The sequence below is a fragment of the Babylonia areolata genome, chromosome 10 (genome assembly GCF_041734735.1).
Source record: "Babylonia areolata isolate BAREFJ2019XMU chromosome 10, ASM4173473v1, whole genome shotgun sequence".
NCBI classification, from domain to species: Eukaryota; Metazoa; Mollusca; class Gastropoda; order Neogastropoda; family Buccinidae; genus Babylonia; species Babylonia areolata.
The window spans coordinates 12152181-12174498 of NC_134885.1; the positions used below are offsets into that span (position 1 = coordinate 12152181).

General features: G+C 46.6%; 2 protein-coding genes across 3 annotated transcripts in view; both read left to right on the top strand.

Moving 5' to 3' along the window:
* LOC143286786 (uncharacterized) overlaps window positions 1-22318 on the top strand; it is a 289541-nt gene that overhangs the window by 31159 nt on the left and 236064 nt on the right. The window lies entirely within an intron of this gene.
* LOC143286458 (dimethylaniline monooxygenase [N-oxide-forming] 2-like) overlaps window positions 467-22318 on the top strand; it is a 35521-nt gene continuing 13669 nt past the window's right edge. Inside the window, exons 1-3 of one of the 2 annotated variants that reach the window (XM_076594028.1) lie at window positions 491-540; window positions 7739-7852; window positions 20755-20902. In XM_076594028.1, the coding sequence (XP_076450143.1) occupies window positions 20779-20902 (124 nt within the window). In that variant the 5' untranslated portion in view covers window positions 491-540; window positions 7739-7852; window positions 20755-20778. Of the gene's footprint in view, window positions 541-7738; window positions 7853-20754; window positions 20903-22318 lie in introns of both variants that reach the window. The other variant, XM_076594027.1, reaches the window with a different exon arrangement.

The window sequence follows — 22318 nt, forward strand, 5'->3', positions numbered from 1 at the left end:
ATTTGTTTCAGTTGATTTGTTGGTTATCCCAGCACATTACTTCAGGATCAGTGAACTGTCAAAATTGCAGAACTCAGATATTTGATTTTACATATTCATGTATTATTATGTCTACTGTTATTTATGCGCTCTCAGTGTGTACACAGTGAGCATGTGGATGAAGGAGTAAATGAAGGAATGACTCTGTGTGTGTGTGTGTGTGTGTGTGTGTGTGTGTTCAGTAGTTTTTGTGTGAGTGCTCAGTAGTGTGTGTGTGTGTTCAAAGGAAATTTTCTATCTAAAATTACGTTTAAATAACATACTTACCGTGACCCAACTAGTGCAGACTCCGGCAGGGGTCTGACATTCCTGTCCTGTGCAAACTACTATCCGCCTATGCGGAGAAAACGAAACTACGGCCGATAACCTCCCGGAAGTAGGTAACCTCCCCTTTGTCCCGCTGGTTATCTCCCTCTTTTGACGGCAATATGCCATCACCAGCGCAGCAAGCAGGGAGAACAGGAAGCGCGGAGGACGGGAGGGTCTTAAATTTGGGTCACGGTAAGTATGTTATTTAAACGTAATTTTAGATAGAAAATTTCCCTTTAATTACACATACTTAACCGTGACCCTACTAGTGCAGAATAGCGCGACAAGGTGGAGGGCTCGCCTGTTCTACTGTCTGTGTGCTGTGATGGTCTGTTGTGCAGCTACCACAGAAGCGATGCCTCTTGCGCCATCAACCCACAGGCGTGCGACGTCTCTCTGATAGAAGTCGATGAGCCATCATCCCTAAAGCGATAGGTGTCCCTCAAGTTGAATTTGACGAAAGTAGAGTGTACTGTGTCGCCTAAGGAATTTGGTGCGGGTAAAGAAGACAGAGGTCCACAGCTGTATTGTGGGGGAGGTCTGTGGACCACAGCTGTGCTGATGAGCGCGGATGAGAGTCAATGCAAGGAGGTGCACATGTGGTTTGATCTGATGATTCCACAACGGATGTGGGCCGATAGTGGAAGTGATTTTTGTGTTTGAAGGAAACTGTGGGACGAGACAGAGGTAGGTCACCGTGTTGGGCTTGCCTTAGGCATGACAGCCAGATCTGTAGAGCTCCTCCATGCGAGTTGACAGGCGATGGGCACTCCCCCCCCTGCCCCCCCCCCTCCCCCTTTTTGACGTTGTCAAAAAATGACAGAACTGGTATGTTGCCTATGCATAGAATGGCAGACATTTGGCAACAAAAGACTTGATGTCCCTGGTGTCTCTGGGACAGGGTTGTATAATTGCCCAGGTAGATACCATCACGAAGGGGCATACGGAATGCTTGGTGGCTTCTCTACCTGAGTGTGGCATGTTGGAGTAACCTGCAGAAAGTTGTCGGCAGTCAATGGCTGGGTTGGATCAGGCTGTGGAAGTGCATTTCATGTGCCCACAGGTCACTGAGTCTCATTCTGTGATGGAATTCCCAAATGGAAGAGGGTTTCCATGGGAAAATTTTTGCTGAAGGTTCTTTAGGGACCGGATCCATGACAGGCCTCTGGCTGTGTGTGGTGCGCACTGAGTCTGGGATGGAGCGGGGCGGGGCAGGGAGGTAAGTGGCTCAAGATGTGTTGTACTGGCTATTTACATCAAAGCACTGATCTGACATACGTTTTTAGTATGGCCAACTGCAAGGTGAGAGCTGTATTATCAGTGGTTTCTTAATTGCAAAAGGAAATCATTTGCAGCTTAGTCTTTCATGAATGACTATGTCTCTCAGACTAGAAGTCAAATTGCACTGGGACTTAGTGCTGTAGCCTTAGGCCTAAGTAGCCTTTGGGAACCGTCCCAATGATGAGTCCTAAGGCCCTCATGATTGAGGGACCGGGGATGCAACTTGGGCAAAACACTCTCTACTATAAATTGTATAATCGAATTCCAGCCCGAATAGACTGGACAGCAGTTGCCTCCTCTGCTGTTCTGATGGAGACTGTCGTGCACGACTGATTATCATATATTGTTCCTAGGAGGACACCAATCAGCATGGGTAAATCAGGAAACAGCTGCTGTGTGCTTCAGGGACGAAGGTGTTCACCATGCAGGTTATGTTGCAATGTAAGGAAGCCGGAAAGAGTTGACGGGGTCTTGTGGTGCAACCGTGTGTCTGAAAGACATGGTGCTTGCTTCCGAAGTGACGACAAAGTCATCCTCTGACAGGCCCTTGACCGAAGGCTGGGGCTCCATGATGGGATAGCCTGCCTAGGCTAGAAACCCCTGCAAGTGTCTTATTGGAAAGACAGTGCTTGAGGAGGAATGCGCATCTGTAACCACAGCAGTGGTTGTGTGTAGAGGCCGAAAGGATCGGGCAGGGAAGACTAAGTGCAGAAAGTGCTTTCAAACGCCAATTGTTTGAGACGTTGATGCTGGATTTGTGTTCAAGCAAGGTGATGGGGCGAACTGATGTGCTTGAATGCGGCATCTGCCGTGCTGGTATGAGTGGGCAGAAAGGTACACCCCTGTGGCTAATGGACGGTTCGTTGTGCTTTGTGAGATGCATCCGTCCTCGTCAATATGCCTTTCTCCAAAATGTAGAGGAAAACAATTATGACCCAGGCCTTCTGCTACTAGAGAGGAGTGGAAGAGATGGGCTGAGGGTGATTGTCTCCTGCCCAGTGGGCAGTTTTTGGGTCCGCTAAAACTTGGAAGGCAAGATAGACACCTCTTCATGGGAAGGCTGGCTAGGATGTAGGGCCCGTGTGGAGCTTTTGTCACAATCACAGTGGTGCAAACCAAGGGTTGTTGTAGGCAAGGGGAGAAAGAAGGGATGCCTTACAAACTTGGAAGGAATGAAGGGCATGTGTGTCCAGAGTGGCACCTCTAAGTTGGACTGCCTCATCCCTCCTTGTGCATCTCCAGCCTTATGGGTGATTGTTGCAGGCAAATGAGTTGGGTTGCCTTGTCCGTCCTTGCACCAAGAGAGGGCATTCTTAGCCCTGTGGGTGTGAAAGGGGTGTGTGTGGATCCCTAAGGACCAGCCACTACTGAAATGTGAAGGAGCATACATTCAGGCGTGAATGAGGCTTTTTTAAAATTTTATTTATTTATTTATTTATTATTATTTTTTTTTTGTGAGTGCAGTCGTCCTCCGAAAGCAAGGTAGGGATGAATTTATGAAAATGAATACATATATGTGCAAAGGGAATAAAAACTTCCATCAACTCAAGTGATGATGTCAGAAGTATGCCAATGACAAGAGATCGAGACACAAGAAATAAGCGGCTGTATAAGCATACGTGTAGTGTGCACAGATATACCCAAGTAAATGGGTAAGTGTGCATAATCATCAATGGAAAGGAATCTGTCCATGCACCTACATATGAGATGTACATACGCATATGAATAAAGTGCCAGTACGTAGAGGCAGAGAGTTCTGGGCATTGTGAACAGAAGGCCGCAAATGCAAGTGTGCCTATATTGCTATGTAGGGAATCTCAATGAATAGATGTCAATGAATAGAAATAGAAATAGAATTGTACATGTTAATATGAAAGTCGTCTGAACCTATCCCATAAGCACATACACATGTGTATACCGAGGGATAAGTACACATCTATAAGTGAAAGCAGAAATGTGTATGAATGTAGCAATATATCTCATATATATATATATATATATTAAAAAAAATTATATATATATTTCGTGATTGTTGCTTGTGATAATAAATCAAATGGATAGAAGGGGAAATATTGTGATGTATTTCCTGTGGCCAATAGCCTGAGAAACAGCAAGAAAAGTGCAGTTGCTATGCAAAGATGTGTAAAGTCCATGACTGGGCATGAGGGCCCAATGAGAAACCGAAAGAAAACATCGTTGGTGGACAGCACGGGGGGCAGGAGTGATGTGCTGTGTCGGCGAAACTAACCACAGCTTCGAGCGCCAAGGTTACAAATGTGGAGTTGCCTCCCTTGGCGCCGAAAATCGTCGAAAAGGAAGGTGTCCTTGGAGCACATATCCCCCTGGTGCGACGTGTCCTCGTTGTAGAGGGAGGAGTGTCATGTTGTGTGTGAGAGTCCGTGGTTCGATGCCACCATAACCGACACAGGTGAAAACGACCGCAAGGGGAATAATTATAATGTCCCTTAGTGCCGTGGGCATCCCAACCCGAATCGGTCGCCATCGGACGCGAGACGGTCAGGGCATGTGGCATGACAGCGCCGTAATCCAGTGTTATGGGCGTCGTGGACGAGGGGGTGACAAGTCACCAGCCATTCCATTGGTGCAACTGTGGATATGGGTAAAGAGATAGAGGAGATCGACTCGTACACTGCCGACTGGCAGGGCCGAGAAAACGCGGATCGCGTCGAGTGAGTTCGCGGATCGATAAAAATGACATTAAAGGTAACACTGACCTGAGTGTGTGACCACAAACCTCTAGAAGTCACCAGAGGAGGTGTAGAGGTGGCGGAGGGTCTGGAGTCGACCGGAGGGAGCGGAGGAAGTGGAGAAGGCGGCGGGTTGGCGTTGTTGAGAGGGCCAGGAGTAGAGGGCCCAGAGTGTCAGCGATCGATTGCGATCGCGCCTTAATTTTAGCACGATTCCCCAGTCGAGCTACATATTATCTGACCTGGTTGGAGACATAATTTGACAACAAACAAGAACGCCAGAGAATCGACAGGCAGAAATACGAAAAAGCTTAGCCGTATGAAGAGCACAGGAACAGGAGTCATGATGGCTGCCGGAAAAAGAGGGCGCTAGCCAGCAGGACAAAGGGGAGGTTACCTACTTCCGGGAGGTTATCGGCTGTAGTTTCGTTTTCTCCGCATAGGCGGATAGTAGTTTGCACAGGACAGGAATGTCAGACCCCTGCCGGAGTCTGCACTAGTTGGGTCACGGTTAAGTATGTGTAATTAAATAGTGTTTGTGTGAGTGTTCAGTGGTGTTTGTGTGTGTGTGTTCAGTACTGTTTGAGAGTTCAGTCATGTTTTTGTGTGTGGTGTGGTACAGTGTGTGTGTGTGTGTGTGTGTGTGTGTGTGTGTGTGTGTTCAGTACTGTTTGTGTGAGTGTGTGATGTGGTGTGTGTATGTGTGTTTTAGTAGTGTTTGTATGTGGTGTTGTGTGTGTGTGTGTGTTCAGTAGGGTTTGTGTGAATGTTCAGTTGTATTTTTGTGGTGGTGGTGGTGGTGGTGGTGGTGTGTGTGTGTGTTTACTTGCACATGATGTGTGTGTGGAAATAAAGAAGATGTGTGTACAGCTCTAAAAAGATATTTGGAAATCCAGTTATCCTTACAATTTCAATCAAAGATACTTCCGTTCTCAGAATATTCTCAGGCAGGAATTACAAACGTTACCATGTGAGTTACAGTTCAAAGTAGAAAGTCAACATTTTTGGGGCACTCACAGAAATCATTCTTAAACAGACATGCATTCAGACGTAATGACAATCTTTTCATCCAAACAGTCTAATCGTTTACTTCCAAAACACTTTGTTTTCATGATTAATTGAGCAACGTCCAAACGAATGAATCGAGTCCAAACAATGTCAGCCATTTTGTGTCACGTGAAACGAGCGGATCTCGTGATTGGTTGCTCCACGCACGTCTGCTGTTTTTGTCGCGGGGAAATAGGACAAGTTCTATCCAGGATTTTGACGCGAGGCAACGGCGATCTTGTGCTCTGGGCAGCGCGACTCCTGCTGCCTGAATACCTCGCACACGGGACGCCGCACGTTTTGCTGCTTGTCACGTGAAAACTTGCTGCTTCGACGCTCCGTGTGCGATGGGCATAAGGCGCTCTCACACGGGCAGAAGCAATAAAACCGCACAATCTAACTGGATCCAAAACAAGCTGCCTTTTTTTTTCTTTTTTTTTTTCCCCAAAGGGATTGTGGCACATTCCACTGGTGCAACTGTGGGTATGGTAAAGAGATAGAGGAGATCGACTCGTACACTGCCGACTGGCAGGGCCGAGAAAACGCGGATCGCGTCGACTGAGTTCGCGGATCGATAAAAATGGCACTAAAGGTAACACTGACCTGAGTGTGTGACCACAAACCTCTAGAAGTCACCAGAGGAGGTGTAGGAGGTGGCGGAGGTCTGGAGTCGACCGGAGGAAGTGGAGAAGGCGGCGGGTTGGCGTTGTTGAGAGGGCCAGGAGTAGAGGGCCCAGAGTGTCAGCGAATCGATTGCGATCGCGCCTTAATTTTAGCACGATTCCCCAATTGAGCTACATAATTATGTGACCTGGTTGGAGACATAATTTGACAACAAACAAGAATGCCAGAGAATCGACAGACAGGCAGAAAATATGAAAAAACTTAGCCGTATGAAGAGCACAGGAACAGGAGTCGTGATGGCTGCCGGAAAAAGAGGGCGCTAGCCAGTGGGACAAAGGGGAGGTTACCTACTTCCGGGAGGTTATCGGCCATAGTTTCGTTTTCTCCGCATAGGCGGATAGTAGTTTGCACAGGACAGGAATGTCAGACCCCTGCACTAGTTGGGTCACGGTTAAGTATGTGTAATTAAATAGTGTTTGTGTGAGTGTTCAGTGGTGTTTGTGTGTGTGTGTTTGTGTGTGTGTGTTCAGTACTGTTTGAGAGTTCAGTCATGTTTTTGTGTGTGGTGTGGTACAGTGTGTGTGTGTGTGTGTGTGTGTGTGTGTGTGTGTGTGTGTGTGTGTGTGTGTGTGTGTTCAGTACTGTTTGTGTGAGTGTGTGATGTGGTGTGTGTGTGTGTGTGTTCAGTAGGGTTTGTGTGAATGTTCAGTCGTATTTTTGTGGTGGTGGTGGTGTGTGTGTGTGTGTGTTTACTTGCACATGATGTGTGTGTGTGGAAATAAAGAAGATGTGTGTACAGCTCTAAAAAGATATTTGGAAATCCAGTTATCCTTACAATTTCAGTCAAAGATACTTCCGTTCTCAGAATATTCTCAGGCAGGAATTACAAACGTTACCATGTGAGTTGCTGTTCAAAGTAGAAAGTCAACATTTTGGGGGCACTCACAGAAATCACTCTCAAACAGACATGCGTTCAGACGTAATGACAATCTTTTCATCCAAACAGTCTAATCGTTTACTTCCAAAACACTTTGTTTTCATGATTAATTGAGCAACGTCAAACGAATGAATCGAGTCCAAACAATGTCAGCCATTTTGTGTCACGTGAAACGAGCGGATCACGTGATTGGTTGCTCCACGCACGTCTGCTGCTTTTGTCGCGGGGAAATAGGACAAGTTCTATCCAGGATTTTGACGCGAGGCAACGGCGATCTTGCTGCGTGGCAGCGCGACTCCTGCTGCCTGAATACCTCGCACACGGGGCGCCGCACGTTTTTGCTGCTTGTCGCGTGAAACTTGCTGCTTCGACGCTCCGTGTGCGATGGGCATAAGGCGCTCTCACACGGGCAGAAGCAATAAAACCGCACGAATCTTGACATTAAAAATCAAAATCTAATTATGTTCCCGGCCCACTACAGTGGTCAACTTTATGTAAGTGTGCTCAGTATGATTTGTTCTATTTTATCGTAAAAAGAACGGTTTTGTTGCACACATTTGGACTATCGAGGATTTTGACGCACGGCAACGGCGATCTCTCTGCTTGGCAGCGCGACTCCTGCTGCCTGAATACCTCGCACACGGGGCGCCGCACGTTTTTGCTGCTTGTCGCGTGAAACTTGCTGTTTCGACGCTCCGTGTGCGATGGGCATAACGCAAATTTTAATCAAAAGTCCCTGGCTTACTTCCTCTATTATATAACTTTCACGGTCCACTTCGACCTTCCCCGCCAGCGAGCTGAATAGCTGTCCAGCTCAGCAGTAGTAGTCCTCCCAAAGGCCGGCCTGGCGTGGTATTTGTGTGTCCTGTCACTGACTACAACCAGAGCACGGAGACTGACCACTGAGGTATGTGTGTTCACTGGACTATTTCCTATTCGGACCACGGACGAATAAGTTGTTAATTATTTTATTTATTTATTTATTCTATTTGTAGGTTCGTGGTTCGAACTGATGAGGAGTGTTAGGCTGCTGTAGTTGGACAGCAGCGTTTTAGAAAAGTGATCGACTGACGATCGGATTTATTAAAGATAAATGAGATGCTAGATATTTTGGTTCGCATGCTGTTGATGTCTGTATTTCTGTTGAGGTATTTGTTGCCCTTGCTCTACATCTTCTCAGTAACCTAAATTATGACCTTTGGATCTCAAATACACGAGCTGTTAGGTATTTATAGATTACTGTTTATGTCTAGATGCATAGGGTCAGTTCTGTCCATAATCTCCGCCTTCTCAGTACGGTCGCTGGTTTTGGTAAGTAATTATGCGTGTGCACTGACCTAAACCGTCTCTTTTTTTTTAAGTCTAGTGCTGACGACGACTTACTTCCAGTTTGACCTGTTTGTTGACTGAAATTGATAAACAACGAGGCTAGGAGATCCAAAATAATTAACAAAAGGTAAAGAGTGGTATAACTCTCTCCATTCACATGGTACGCAACTTCAAGTCAATGCTGTGCTTACGCTACCGATTCAGCTGGCAGTTTGTGGCTTATTCAACTCGAAGAGGCTATGCCAGTCTTTAACTGAACAAAAGCTAATTTGTAAAGGCAAAGGGAAAATGAATTTAAATGATAGGTCTCTCTCTCTCTCTCTCTCTCTCTCTCACCCCTTCATTCACTATGGGTTTTTTTTCAGTTGTTGATATTTTGTTGTCTTTTTTCCAAATATACTTGTGTATGTAATACTATCCTGTAATGTTTCTGGTGTGGACATTAAAAAAATTTCAAAACTGATGTAGCCGTGTACCGAGTGGTTACTGAAGGGTACGGCACAAAAGACTTAACTAAATGATTGATTGAATGAAAGGATAGACAAGATCCCACGCACAGGCCAGGAACATATAGAGGCCAGTCACAAATGGGTTTTTCTATTGTTTTATTTACAATATTAGATGAGAAGAAAACCTAAGAGAAGAGAATAGAAGAGAAGAGAAGATAAAAAGAGAAGAAGACAGTGCCTGAAATGACACAAACAAATGTCATAAGTACAACAGGTCAACACAAGTGAATAATAAAGCGCATGTACACATTTTACATGGAAAGACTATCACTCGGGTTTGGGATACGCAACAACATAATGCATATGTGTGAAGACCAAACGCTGACATCAAATGACATTTCTAATACATTTAAATAGCTCAGTTAAAGTGATTGAAGCGATGCTGACTTGGTGAAAGTACACTGACAGTATAGACTAGGTAAAACTTATACTGTGTCAAAGTGACTCAAATGAATCAGTGGATTAGATATAATACTGGCAAACTGATAGACCAGATATTAAATGAAGAACCATCATGGCTTAACCATTAAGTGGTGAATGAACTTTACGCATTCACTAGAACATTCTGGAACAAACTGTGTCGAGAGTCACTGACTGTGACGTTAAGAATCAAATGGAACACTGCTCCATGCAGATGACGACATGGCAATTATTTAGATCAGTCATAGCTGATCTGTGACTAACTTGTCAAAGCAATAACTGAACAAAGAATTAACTGAACATACTCATATAAACACAAGTACTGTGTCAAATAATACAATTTACAAATCAACACATTCTACACACTAGTACTTACAGCGATACGTAGCGAGGTGTCAGCTGTTGTGGGGACACACACGACACACTGCCCGCGACACAGCAAGAGAGAGAGAGAGCAGGCTCTGGTCAGATGACTGACCAGGTATGAAATGACCACTCATCATTCACTGTGCCAATTTATGCAAGTTTAGCGGACCGCAAAGTGCGTCACGTGTGCTTGCAAGCAGATCGTCACTAATCACGGAGAATCCGATGACAATTGTGTTTGTTTAAAGGTGTTCAGTGATAGATTTCTAAATGATTCCTGAACCGATTTACGTCGGATAAGTTGCAAAAGAAAGAGCTCAACGCCTACTTTATAATGAGTGTAAAATGAAGTGTTGATTATTTAAGATGAATTTATAATCTTAATTTAAGTCACCTGAACAGGGTCAGTTTTAACGAGCTCGTCGCTGAAAATTACAAACTGCGTTAAATCAGTTTCACGTAGGCGAACATAAATGGAATAGATTTAAAGATGGAATTAAGACGATTCTGCCAGTATATAATACTAGTAGTTTACTGATCTAACAAAAGAGCTATTAATTAAATACTGTGGAACAGAAACACAAGTTTCCTCTCAGCCAATGACGTACCGGGATGCGACATTGGGCGAGCTGTGAGCAGGTGTCTGGCGAGGAGGACAAAATGATGTAAGCGGAGTGACGTCACACATTCTGTGCGCGGGTTATGAGGGAAAACTGTCGTCTGCTGTGGCTTGTGCGTGAATAGTGTTGGAGCAAGCATAGCGCGCTTGGTCACACCTCCCCCCATCTTTTGAAAACCATCGTCCGCGATGGTTAAAGTAATTCTTGTGAGGAGACTTAGCTGAGCATCAAACAAGAATTATTGGGCAGGTAAGGGAGATAATTTAGCTGATAACTAATAGCTAAGTGAATGTGAAATGACTGCAACCTTCTTAGGAACAACACCCTACTTCTATATTCAAAGTGGCTTTAGCCAGGTTAAGTTAAGCGTTTGGATTTAGTCAAATGCATCCTAACTTAACTTTGAAGAGTTTGATATAGAGAAGGGGTTGGAAAGCATTCAGTTTTGTGCATATCAATCTATGTATCACATGATTGCCCGACTAGTGCTTAAAATTAACAAGCAAGCATTTCAACAACAAATATTTGTCTTTGCAAAGACCACTTAGCAGGACTGGCCTTGGGGAGGCAAGAATTAAAAAAAATAGAAGAAAAAAAGTACACCAAAACCCACAAAATATAAATTCCACCCAAACTGGTTGGAATGAAAACAAAATAAGAAAACATGTACATAAGAGATGAAACAGTTTGCGTTGCACTGGCCACATGGCAGAAAAGGGCATGGGAGAGGCAAGACTAGAAAAAAATAGAGTGGATGAAATAGTCCTAGTTGCAAGTGAGACTAGAATTTCAACCTCAATTGTCCATTCTGGGGAAGGAAAGGAAAAGAATGTTAATTCTTAATTCTGGCCTTCTCTTTGAGGCGCTGGGACCGTCTTTGCACAGGGGCCGATGCTGCAGGCAGGTCATTCTGGGCTGCGGCCTGGGGTGCTTCTGACGCAGTGTTGGGTGGAGGAGTTCCACACCTGGGCTGGGGATGGGGTGGTATTATAAACCATACCTCATCATCAGAGTCTGTGTCAGAGTCTTGTGGAGATGAAACTGGAGGTTGCCGTTTGGGCTGGTCTGGCTCCCAGTCTGCGATGGGTTCAGTTGCTGGCAGCAGGTGTTTTCTGTTGATGACCTTTTCGGGGCCACCCACCAATGGCACCACAGAGTAGACATGTAGGTGTCCATAGGGGCGGTTAGTCACCTGGTGGAGGTCTGGCTGCCAGAAGTCCTGTATCTTGTTGCGGCCCAGGACTCGGTTCCTTACGTAGACGTAGTCCCCAACGTGTAGATCATGGGCCGTGCTGTGTTGCCTGTTGAACTTGGCACGTTGCAGGGCTGCCTGTTGCAGTTGGTGTAGTGCCCTCTGGTGTGCCACCTGGAGTCGCTGTCGGTGCTGCCTCACCCAGTCCACAGCTCCTGCGGCTGTCGGTTCAGGGCGCCCTAGAAGATCGTCTACCGGGAGCCTGGGTTCCTGTCCAAACAAAAGAAAGTGTGGGGCAAACCCCGTGGAGGCATGAGGCGTGTTGTTGTACGCCTGCACAACCTCTGGCAGATGTATGGGCCAGCGTCTCTTCTGCTCCGGTGGTAGGGTGCGCAGCAGATCATGGAGGGATCGGTTGAACCGCTCACACTGGGCGTTACCCTGGGGATGGTATGGTGTTGTTCTGGTCTTCTTGACGCCATAGATGCGGCACAGCTCCTTGACCAGTTTGGATTCAAAGTCACGGCCTTGGTCGCTGTGGATTCTTTCTGGTACCCCGTAACGCTGGAACCATTCTCGCACCAGGGCCTGGGCAACTGTTGAAGCTTCCTGGTTGCGGGTTGGGATGGCTTGTGTGAACTTGCTGAAGACATCCGTGACAACAAGTATGGATTCCCGGCCGTCACTCGCAGGTTCCAGTCTGGTGAAGTCGATGGCTAGGACTTCCAGTGGGCGACTGGCCAGTAAAGGGGTAACTGGGGTGTGAATCTTGGAGGGCAGGCGGTTCATGGTGCAGCGTTGACATCTGGTAAGATATGCTTTTGTGTCAGCATACATACCTGGCCAGTAAACACGTGGTCTCAGTAGATCCATGGTCCGCTCGTAACCTTGATGTCCCATGCGGTCGTGTACCATCTCGAGGACATCGGGGCGAAGTGTGCTCGGGAGGACCAATTGCTTGGAAGCTCCAAGTTTGGGGTCCGTTATCCGCCTGAGCAGGACGCCGTCTTCACAGACCAGTCGGGCATGCTGCTGCAACAGGGTGCGTACCTGACGGTCTTGGCTGGATTTTAGCTTGGATGGCCAGGCTGTCAGCACGGGTGCAATGATCACATCTTCCAGCTGGAGCTGTCGGAGTTCGGGTCTGCTGAGTCGTGGCAGCAGAGTCTCCTGAGTTGGGGACAGAGCTGGTGGCACGTCACCATCAGGGGGAATGACAACTGCTGTGCTGATGCTCTGGCAGTTGCAAAGGGCACTTTCTGAAAGTGCAACTTCTGGGGGCATCGGAGTGGATATGGATGGGGGATGGGAAATAAAAGGTAATCGGGACAGGGCGTCAGCAGGGTTGGCTCTACCTGGCCGGTACTGTACCTTGAAATTGAACTGGGCTAGCTGGGATGCCCATCTTTGCTCCAAGGCGCCAAGGGCCGCAGTCTGGAAGTGGACTAAGGGGTTGTTGTCTGTGAGGACAACAAAGGTGGCACCTAAGAGATAGTGCCGGAACTTCTCTGTGATGGCCCACTTCATGGCCAGGAACTCAAGCTTCATGCTGCTGTACGTAGCCTGGTTCTTCTCAGTGGGGCGTAGACGACGGCTGGCATACGCAATGACACGTCGACCCCCGTCCTGGTCCTGGGAGAGTATGGCACTCAACCCGTCATGGCTGGCATCAGTTTCCATGATGAAGGGCTTTGTGAAATCTGCATAGCCAAGGACTGGAGCTGTTGTGAGGGCCGTCTTTAGCTGGTCAAACGCCACTTGATGCATGGGCTGCCATAGTCTGGTGATCAGCAGTTTCTTTCTTCCCTGTTTTGCTGCCTCAGCCACAAGGTCATGGAGAGGACCGGCGGTGTGAGAGAAGCGATGAATGAAACGCCTGTAGTAACTGGCGAATCCCAAGAAGCTGCGGAGGTCTTTCAGAGTGGTCGGCTTCGGCCAATTCCTGACAGCGTCGACTTTGCCAGCTTCGCAGCTTACGCCATTTGCAGAGATGGTGTGGCCCAGGTAGGTGACTTCTCGGCGTAAGAACTGGCATTTGTCCAGACGGAGTTTCAAACCAGTCTGTGCAATGCGACCCAGCAGTGCATCCAGATGTCCCAGATGCTCCTCAAATGACTTGGAGTAGACTAAAAGGTCATCCAGGTATACCAGGAGGAACTGGAACAGGTAGTCTGACATTGTTGACTGCATAAGCCGCTGGAATGTAGCTGGAGCAGAAGCCAACCCCATGGGCATTCGAGTATACTCAAAGAGGCCTGTAGGAGTGATGAAGGCGGTCTTGTGCTGGTCGTCCGGGTGCATAGCTATCTGGTGGTAGCCGCTGGCCAAGTCGAGTGTTGAGAAATACTGGGCTCCCACCAAGGCATCAAAGGATTCCTGGATCCGTGGTAGTGGGTATGCGTCGCCTACTGTCTTGGAGTTGAGGCGTCTGTAGTCTACGCACAGGCGAAGACTGCCATCCTTCTTCCGGACCACGACGACTGGGGCTGCATAGGGGCTGTAGCTCTCTACAATGACATCCTTTGCTAAGAGCCCCTTGATGTGGTCCTGTACTTCCTGGAACTGGTGGGGAGGTATTCGGCGATATGGCTGGGCCACTGGTGCAGGGTCTGTCGTTCGGATGCGATGATAGACTGCATCTGTATAACCCAGATCATTCTCACCTGTGGAGAAGCAAGTCGCATGCCTAGACAGCAGTTCCTGGAGTTGTTGTTGCTGAGTAGCGGTGCCATCGAAAGAGGGGAAAGGAGTAGATTGGGGAGGGGGAGGGGTAGGTGGGCAAGCATTGGTTTGGAGGGAGACAACAAGTTCATTGGCATGTGCTGTGACCTGGATGTTGTCTGGGCTCTCAACTGCAACAACAGCATGGAGGGTTGCCACAGGAGTGCGTGCTGGCAGGAACTTGTCTTCCTGTGAAAGGTTGGCCAGACGAACATACCGGGAAGCTTTGTCAGCAGCAATGAGTGTTGGCACCAGGAGAAGCCCTCCTGGGAGTGGTTGGGCCAGTGGAGAAGCAAAGAGGTGGTTAGCAGTTTCATTCCCAGTCACCCGCACTGTCGCCATAGAGTTTGCAGGGATGCAGCATTTCTGATGTGTCCGTGCCATTCCTCTTGTGGAGACGTTGTCAAGATGAATCTCACGGATAGTGGTCTGGAGGTAGGGAGGAAGGCCCTGGGCTTTCGATAGACATGGACCCAGGACATTCATGCCCAGCAGTACAGGCAGGTGCATTTTGCGTTGCTGCATGGCTGGATCTTCTGTGGGCTCCTTGACAACAAGGACTGGAACGTTGGGGCAGTGTTGGTCGAACAGCTGGATGTCGACGACGTAGATGCCGGTGTATGGTACCTCTGCGCCGTTGACAGCCCTGACTGTGATGTGGCAGTCCTGTAGTTTCAAATGACTGAGATGTTTCGCTGCCCATGTCTCAGTCACTGTGGTCACCTCGCTTCCTGTGTCGATCAGTGCAGACACCACTTGGTTGTTGAGAGTGATGTCTGCTGTGGGGCACTGGCCAATCAGTGTGTTCCCGCCCCCCGTTGCCTGCCTACTGATGGCAACGGGGGTTAGAAGTTTCCCTGTCGTTGTCCTGGCTTGCCTCCCCGTTGCTGCATGTACCGCTGCTTGGTGCGGCACTGTTGCACAGCGTGGCCGAAACGACTACACCACAGACAGCGTGGTCGTGATCTCCCTCCATCTCTTGCTTCTTGCTTGAGTGGTTGTCCTTGTCGCAGGGGTTGTTGATCCCGGCGCATGTGCTGAGATGGCTGTGGCAGTCTTGGTGGGGCCCACACGACTTCTCTCTGGCCAGCAGGTGCAGGTGTAGGTGCCGGTGCAGGTGTAGGTGCAGATGCCCGTGCAGTGGTGAGGGCCTCAATTCGAGCCTCCAGTCGAGCGATCCTTGCCACCGCAAACTGGTCTAATGGGTCTGGGTTGTCCTCTCTCATCCACCTCTGGGCCTCCCTTTTGGCTTCTTCAAAGGTGGTGCCTGGGTGTTCCCTGAGGATCCGCTTTATGTCGCAACGTAAAGCAGCTGGATGAAGGCCATTGGCAAAAGTTGGACAGAGCACTTCTGGTGGCAGTACGTGGGCCTGTGCATGGTTGGCTTTCATCCAAAGGGTCCTTAGTTGAGAGGCATACTCCCCCACTGTTTCCCCCACACCCTGTTGGCGTTTATAAAAGGCAGCTGCCAGTGTGGGGCCATCGCGCTGCTCCCCCCAGTTTTCCTTGATCAACTCTAAAATTTTGTCTGGCGAGTTTACGTCAGCAGTCGGCAGTCTGACGATATCCTGTCAGCGACGCCACTTTTGTAGCCGTGTACCGAGTGGTTACTGAAGGGTACGGCACAAAAGACTTAACTAAATGATTGATTGAATGAAAGGATAGACAAGATCCCACGCACAGGCCAGGAACATATAGAGGCCAGTCACAAATGGGTTTTTCTATTGTTTTATTTACAATATTAGATGAGAAGAAAACCTAAGAGAAGAGAATAGAAGAGAAGAGAAGATAAAAAGAGAAGAAGACAGTGCCTGAAATGACACAAACAAATGTCATAAGTACAACAGGTCAACACAAGTGAATAATAAAGCGCATGTACACATTTTACATGGAAAGACTATCACTCGGGTTTGGGATACGCAACAACATAATGCATATGTGTGAAGACCAAACGCTGACATCAAATGACATTTCTAATACATTTAAATAGCTCAGTTAAAGTGATTGAAGCGATGCTGACTTGGTGAAAGTACACTGACAGTATAGACTAGGTAAAACTTATACTGTGTCAAAGTGACTCAAATGAATCAGTGGATTAGATATAATACTGGCAAACTGATAGACCAGATATTAAATGAAGAACCATCATGGCTTAACCATTAAGTGGTGAATGAACTTTACGCATTCACTAGAACATTCTGGAACAAACTGTGTCGAGAGTCACTGACTGTGACGTTAAGAATCAAATGGAACACTGCTCCATGCAGATGACGACATGGCAATTATTTAGATCAGTCATAGCTGATCTGTGACTAACTTGTCAAAGCAATAACTGAACAAAGAATTAACTGAACATACTCATATAAACACAAGTACTGTGTCAAATAATACAATTTACAAATCAACACATTCTACACACTAGTACTTACAGCGATACGTAGCGAGGTGTCAGCTGTTGTGGGGACACACACGACACACTGCCCGCGACACAGCAAGAGAGAGAGAGAGCAGGCTCTGGTCAGATGACTGACCAGGTATGAAATGACCACTCATCATTCACTGTGCCAATTTATGCAAGTTTAGCGGACCGCAAAGTGCGTCACGTGTGCTTGCAAGCAGATCGTCACTAATCACGGAGAATCCGATGACAATTGTGTTTGTTTAAAGGTGTTCAGTGATAGATTTCTAAATGATTCCTGAACCGATTTACGTCGGATAAGTTGCAAAAGAAAGAGCTCAACGCCTACTTTATAATGAGTGTAAAATGAAGTGTTGATTATTTAAGATGAATTTATAATCTTAATTTAAGTCACCTGAACAGGGTCAGTTTTAACGAGCTCGTCGCTGAAAATTACAAACTGCGTTAAATCAGTTTCACGTAGGCGAACATAAATGGAATAGATTTAAAGATGGAATTAAGACGATTCTGCCAGTATATAATACTAGTAGTTTACTGATCTAACAAAAGAGCTATTAATTAAATACTGTGGAACAGAAACACAAGTTTCCTCTCAGCCAATGACGTACCGGGATGCGACATTGGGCGAGCTGTGAGCAGGTGTCTGGCGAGGAGGACAAAATGATGTAAGCGGAGTGACGTCACACATTCTGTGCGCGGGTTATGAGGGAAAACTGTCGTCTGCTGTGGCTTGTGCGTGAATAGTGTTGGAGCAAGCATAGCGCGCTTGGTCACACTGAAAAAAAAGAAGAAAAAAGAAAGCTAATGTGTTTTCACATTTCTTCTGTCATTGCTGCTGTGTGTACATGTCAAATGATCGGTGTAAGGACAGGCCCCAACACTTCCTTTCTGTGGAGGGGTCAGCCCGATACTCCCCCGTGTCGATACTCCCCCGCGTCAGTACTCCCCCTCCCCCGTGTCGATACTCCCCCGTGTCAATACTCCCCGTGTCGATACTCCCCCGTGTCAATACTCCCCGTGTCGATACTCCCTGTGTCAATACCCCCCGTGTCGATACTCCCCTCCCCCGTGTCAATACTCCCCGTGTCGATACTCCCTGTGTCAATACCCCCCGTGTCGATACTCCCCTCCCCCGTGTCAATACTCCCCGTGTCGATACTCCCCCGTGTCAATACTCCCCGTGTCGATACTCCCTGTGTCAATACCCCCCGTGTCGATACTCCCCTCCCCCGTGTCAATACTCCCCGTGTCGATACTCCCTGTGTCAATACCCCCCGTGTCGATACTCCCCCGTGTCAATACTCCCCGTGTCGATACTCCCCCGTGTCAATACTCCCCGTGTCGATACTCCCTGTGTCAATACCCCCCGTGTCGATACTCCCCTCCCCCGTGTCAATACTCCCCGTGTCGATACTCCCTGTGTCAATACCCCCCGTGTCGATACTCCCCTCCCCCGTGTCAATACTCCCCGTGTCGATACTCCCCCGTGTCAGTACTCCCCCGTGTCGAAACTCCCCCGTGTCGATACTCCCTCCCTCTCAAAAAGATCCAAAAACAGGCAATACACATGTATGTATACAGCTGTGACTGATACTAATGCTTTCTGCTTGATCAAAGGTGTGTTGTGGAATGATGAATGTGTTACTATGTGTTCTCTTCTTTCAACCGTCCGCCTTCAGTGTTGAACAGCAGATCCAAAAACAGGCAATACACATGTATGTATACAGCTGTGACTGATACTAATGCTTTCTGCTTGATCAAAGGTGTGTTGTGGAATGATGAATGTGTTACTATGTGTTCTCTTCTTTCAACCGTCGCCTTCAGTGTTGAACAGCAGTGCGCGACATGTGTTGGGGCCCGCTATTGTGTGGGCTCGCTACTGGTAGCCGTACGTACTTTCACGCCTTCATCACGACAGTGTTTTTCGGGGGAACGCTGTCTCTCTCTCTGTCTTTCTCGCTGTCTCTCAGATTCTCTCTATCTCTCTCTTTCTCTCTCCCTGTCTCATAAAATCTGCTTTGCGAAACTCAGATTGAGAGCACTTGGACTAAATGCCAACACAAGATGGTTCGATTCAGACTTAGTAACATCTCCTTACCCGATGTGTAGCGAAAACCGAGCCCAGATGATGAAAATCATTTTATATTTAACCGCAAAAGATACGATGAATTGCGAAAAAACTGTACCCTTTTCAATACAGCTCCAGCGCAGAGAAAAGATTTGTTCAGGCATACTGATGACAGAAAATGAAGATTATGATATTTTCATTTGCAAAAATATGACGGTATCTGAGGCAATAAATATACGGAAAACGTCCATCATCGGTCCAAATACTCATTAATCAATCAAAAATTAGTATGGGTTGTATGAGGGGAAAAGCATGGATGAAAAGGAAGGACTACATTTGGATGGTCAATATCGACATTGTAATCATGTGATGTGTTCGTGTTGATATGATGGGTTTTGATGTTGAGGCATGCATAATTATTTCAGGATTTATATGTACTTTAGTATGTGTTTGTATTGACATGATGTGTGTCGATGTTACATGCGTAAATGTTTATTATATGACTTGTGTGTACTTTGTTTTATGTGTACTGTCCAAACCTTGGAGACGAACGACTGAAAAAAGGCACCCCCCCCCCCCCCCGGCCCCCCCTGTCACATATACAAGTGCCAAAGTGTCGCAAATCTCTTATCAGTTTATGTTGTTTCAATTCTGGGTTTTTTTCTGTTCCATTTTTATCTATTTTGCACCATTTTGTTCTGGTTAGTACCTTCAGCTAATGACATTAAACATTTCAGTGTTGTGTGTGTGTGTGTGTGTGTGTGAGTGAGTATGTATTGCACTGAATGGTGATCAGCAAGTGTTTTAGTGTGCATGGCCCATCAAAACGGAAAGTAGTGAGATGTCATCACCCTTTTCTCACATAGGCTTTCCTATTCACACTGTCCTCTTCTCATCACTTGACAACGGGCCTATGGTTCGAAACGTCATATCTCACTAAACAATCCACCATCAAAAAGGTTTTTATAAACTTTAGTTTTTGTTCATTTTAAGATAATTTTCAGACAAAGTCATACCATTATTTTCTGATAGTTTCAGAAATTTTTCGTTGTATTTTCGATTGTGTACTATTTACGAGTGTGTGCTATTACGTGTGTGTGTGTGTGTTGGAGGGGGAGGGGGGGGATGAATAATTTTTGTTGATGTTTGGTGTCTTGTGGTCAGTTTCTTTCTTTTTGATATTTACATAATTTATATGTTCTATTTGTAAACGCCAAGGGCTTATTTTCAAGATTAGGCGTAAATGCTTATGATACTAATGATGATGATGATGATGATGATGATAATGGTAATTATTATTATTATTTGTCCAGGTAGACTACAGCAGACCCTGTTCTGTATGTAACAAAGTCATGCCATTATTTGTCCAGGTGTACACACTACAGCAGACCCTGTCTGTATGTAACAAAGTCATGCCATTTTTTTTTCAGGTGTACACACTACAGCAGACCCTGTTCTGTATGTAACAAAGTCATGCCATTATTTTTTTTTTCAGGTGTACACACTGCAGCAGACCCTGTTCTGTATGTAACAAAGTCATGCCATTAATTATCAAAATATACTACAGCAGACTCTATACGGTATGTAACAAAGTCATGCCATTATTTGTCAAAATATACAACAGCAGACCCTATACGGTATGTAACAAAGTCATGCCATTTTTTTTTTCAGGTGTACACACTACAGCAGACCCTGTCTGTATGTAACAAAGTCATGCCATTTTTTTTCCAGGTGTACACACTACAGTAGACCCTGTTCTGCATGTAACAAAGTCATGCCATTAATTATCAAAATATACTACAGCAGACTCTATACGGTATGTAATAAAGTCATGCCATTAATTGTCCAGGTGTACACACTACAGCAGACCCTGTTCTGTATGTAACAAAGTCGTGCCATTATTATTTTTCAGGTGTACACACTACAGGAGACCCTGTTCTGTATGTAACAAAGTCGTGCCATTATTTTTTTTCCAGGTGTACACACTACAGCAGAACCTGTTCTGTATGTAACAAAGTCATGCCATTATTTTTATTTCAGGTGTACACACTACAGCAGACTCTGTTCTGTATGTAACAAAGTCATGCCATTATTTTTTTATTTCAGATGTACACACTACAGCAGACCCTGTTCTGTATGTAACAAAGTAATGCCTTTTTTTTCAGGTGTACACACTACGGCAGCCAAGAATGACGGAGCAGAGAAGACGGAGAGTGGCCATAGTAGGGTGCGGGGTGGCCGGACTGACGTCCATCAAAGCTTGTCTGGAGGAGGGACTGGAGCCCCACTGCTTTGAGTTCAAATCCGACGTGGGTGAGAAGTCTTCGCTCTTCACTGTCGCTGATCACTGTACTGGCTCCGGTTGCCCCGAAACCTGCTTTGGTCGTCAGAGGGCGCTGTTGCGGCATGTATTGTCGCCCCTGCATTTATTGTCGCCCCTGCATGGATTGTCGCCCTTGTTTGGATTGTCGCCGGTGACAATACGTGCGGCCTCACTGTACATATTAGTTGCCCCTCTGTGCTGTTGTTGCTGTTGTTGTTGTCGTTGTTGTGGTGTGTGTGTGTGTGTGTGTGTGTGTGTGTGTTTGTGTGAGAACGTTCGTATGAAATTGTTGTGTGCTTCTTTGTGTGAGTGTATGCGTGGCGCGTGTATTTCGTGTGTGTGTGTGTGTGTGTGTGTGTGTGTGTGTGTGTGTTTGAGAGTATATTCGTGTTCATATAAAAGGGATGTATGGAGGGAGAGGCGGATGTAGAAAATATGTGGTGTATTTGGCGCGTGTGTGTATGTGTGTGAGTGTATGTGCATGTTTACGTGTGTGTGTGTGTGTGTGTGGAGGGGAAGGTGAATAGGGGTTTGGGGGTGGAAATGAAGTCGCTGTTGTGTATTGCTTGCATGTATGTATTTTGCTTTGGATATTTAGCTTTTCTGTCTTTTTGTTGTTGTTGTTGTCAATTGTTGTTGTTGTTGTTCAACTTCTGTTACGGTATGTGTGTGTGTGTGTGTGTGTGTGTGTGTGTGTGTGTGTGTGTGTATGTGTGTCTCTCTCTGTGTGTGTGTGTGTGTGTGTGTGTGTGTGTTACTGGACTTGGACATGGGCCGAGATATTGTGTTGGGTGAGTGACGAGCCTATGAACGCACAATTAATTTCCAAATGGATGAATGAAAATGAATTGTATTGCATCGTATTGTGACAACAACAGCAACAGCAACAACAACACCAGCGACACCACCACCACCACCACCAACGACAACAACAACAACACCACCACCAACAACACCGACAACAACAACAACAACACCACCACTACCAACAACACCGACAACAACAACAGCACCACCACCAACAACAACAACAACAACAACGACAACAACAACAACAACAACACCAGCACCACCACCACCACCAACGACAACAACAACAACAACACCACCAACGACGACGACAACAACAACAACGACAACAACAACAACAGCAACACCACCACCACTACCAACAACAACGACAACAACAACAACACCACCACCACCACCACCACCACCAACAACAACGACGACAACAACAACAACACCACCACCACCACCAACGACAACAACAACAACACCAGCACCACCACCACCAACGACAAAAATAACAACAACAACAACAACAACACCACCACCACCAACAACAACAACACCAGCAACACCACCAACACCACCACCACCACCACCACCACCAACAACAACAA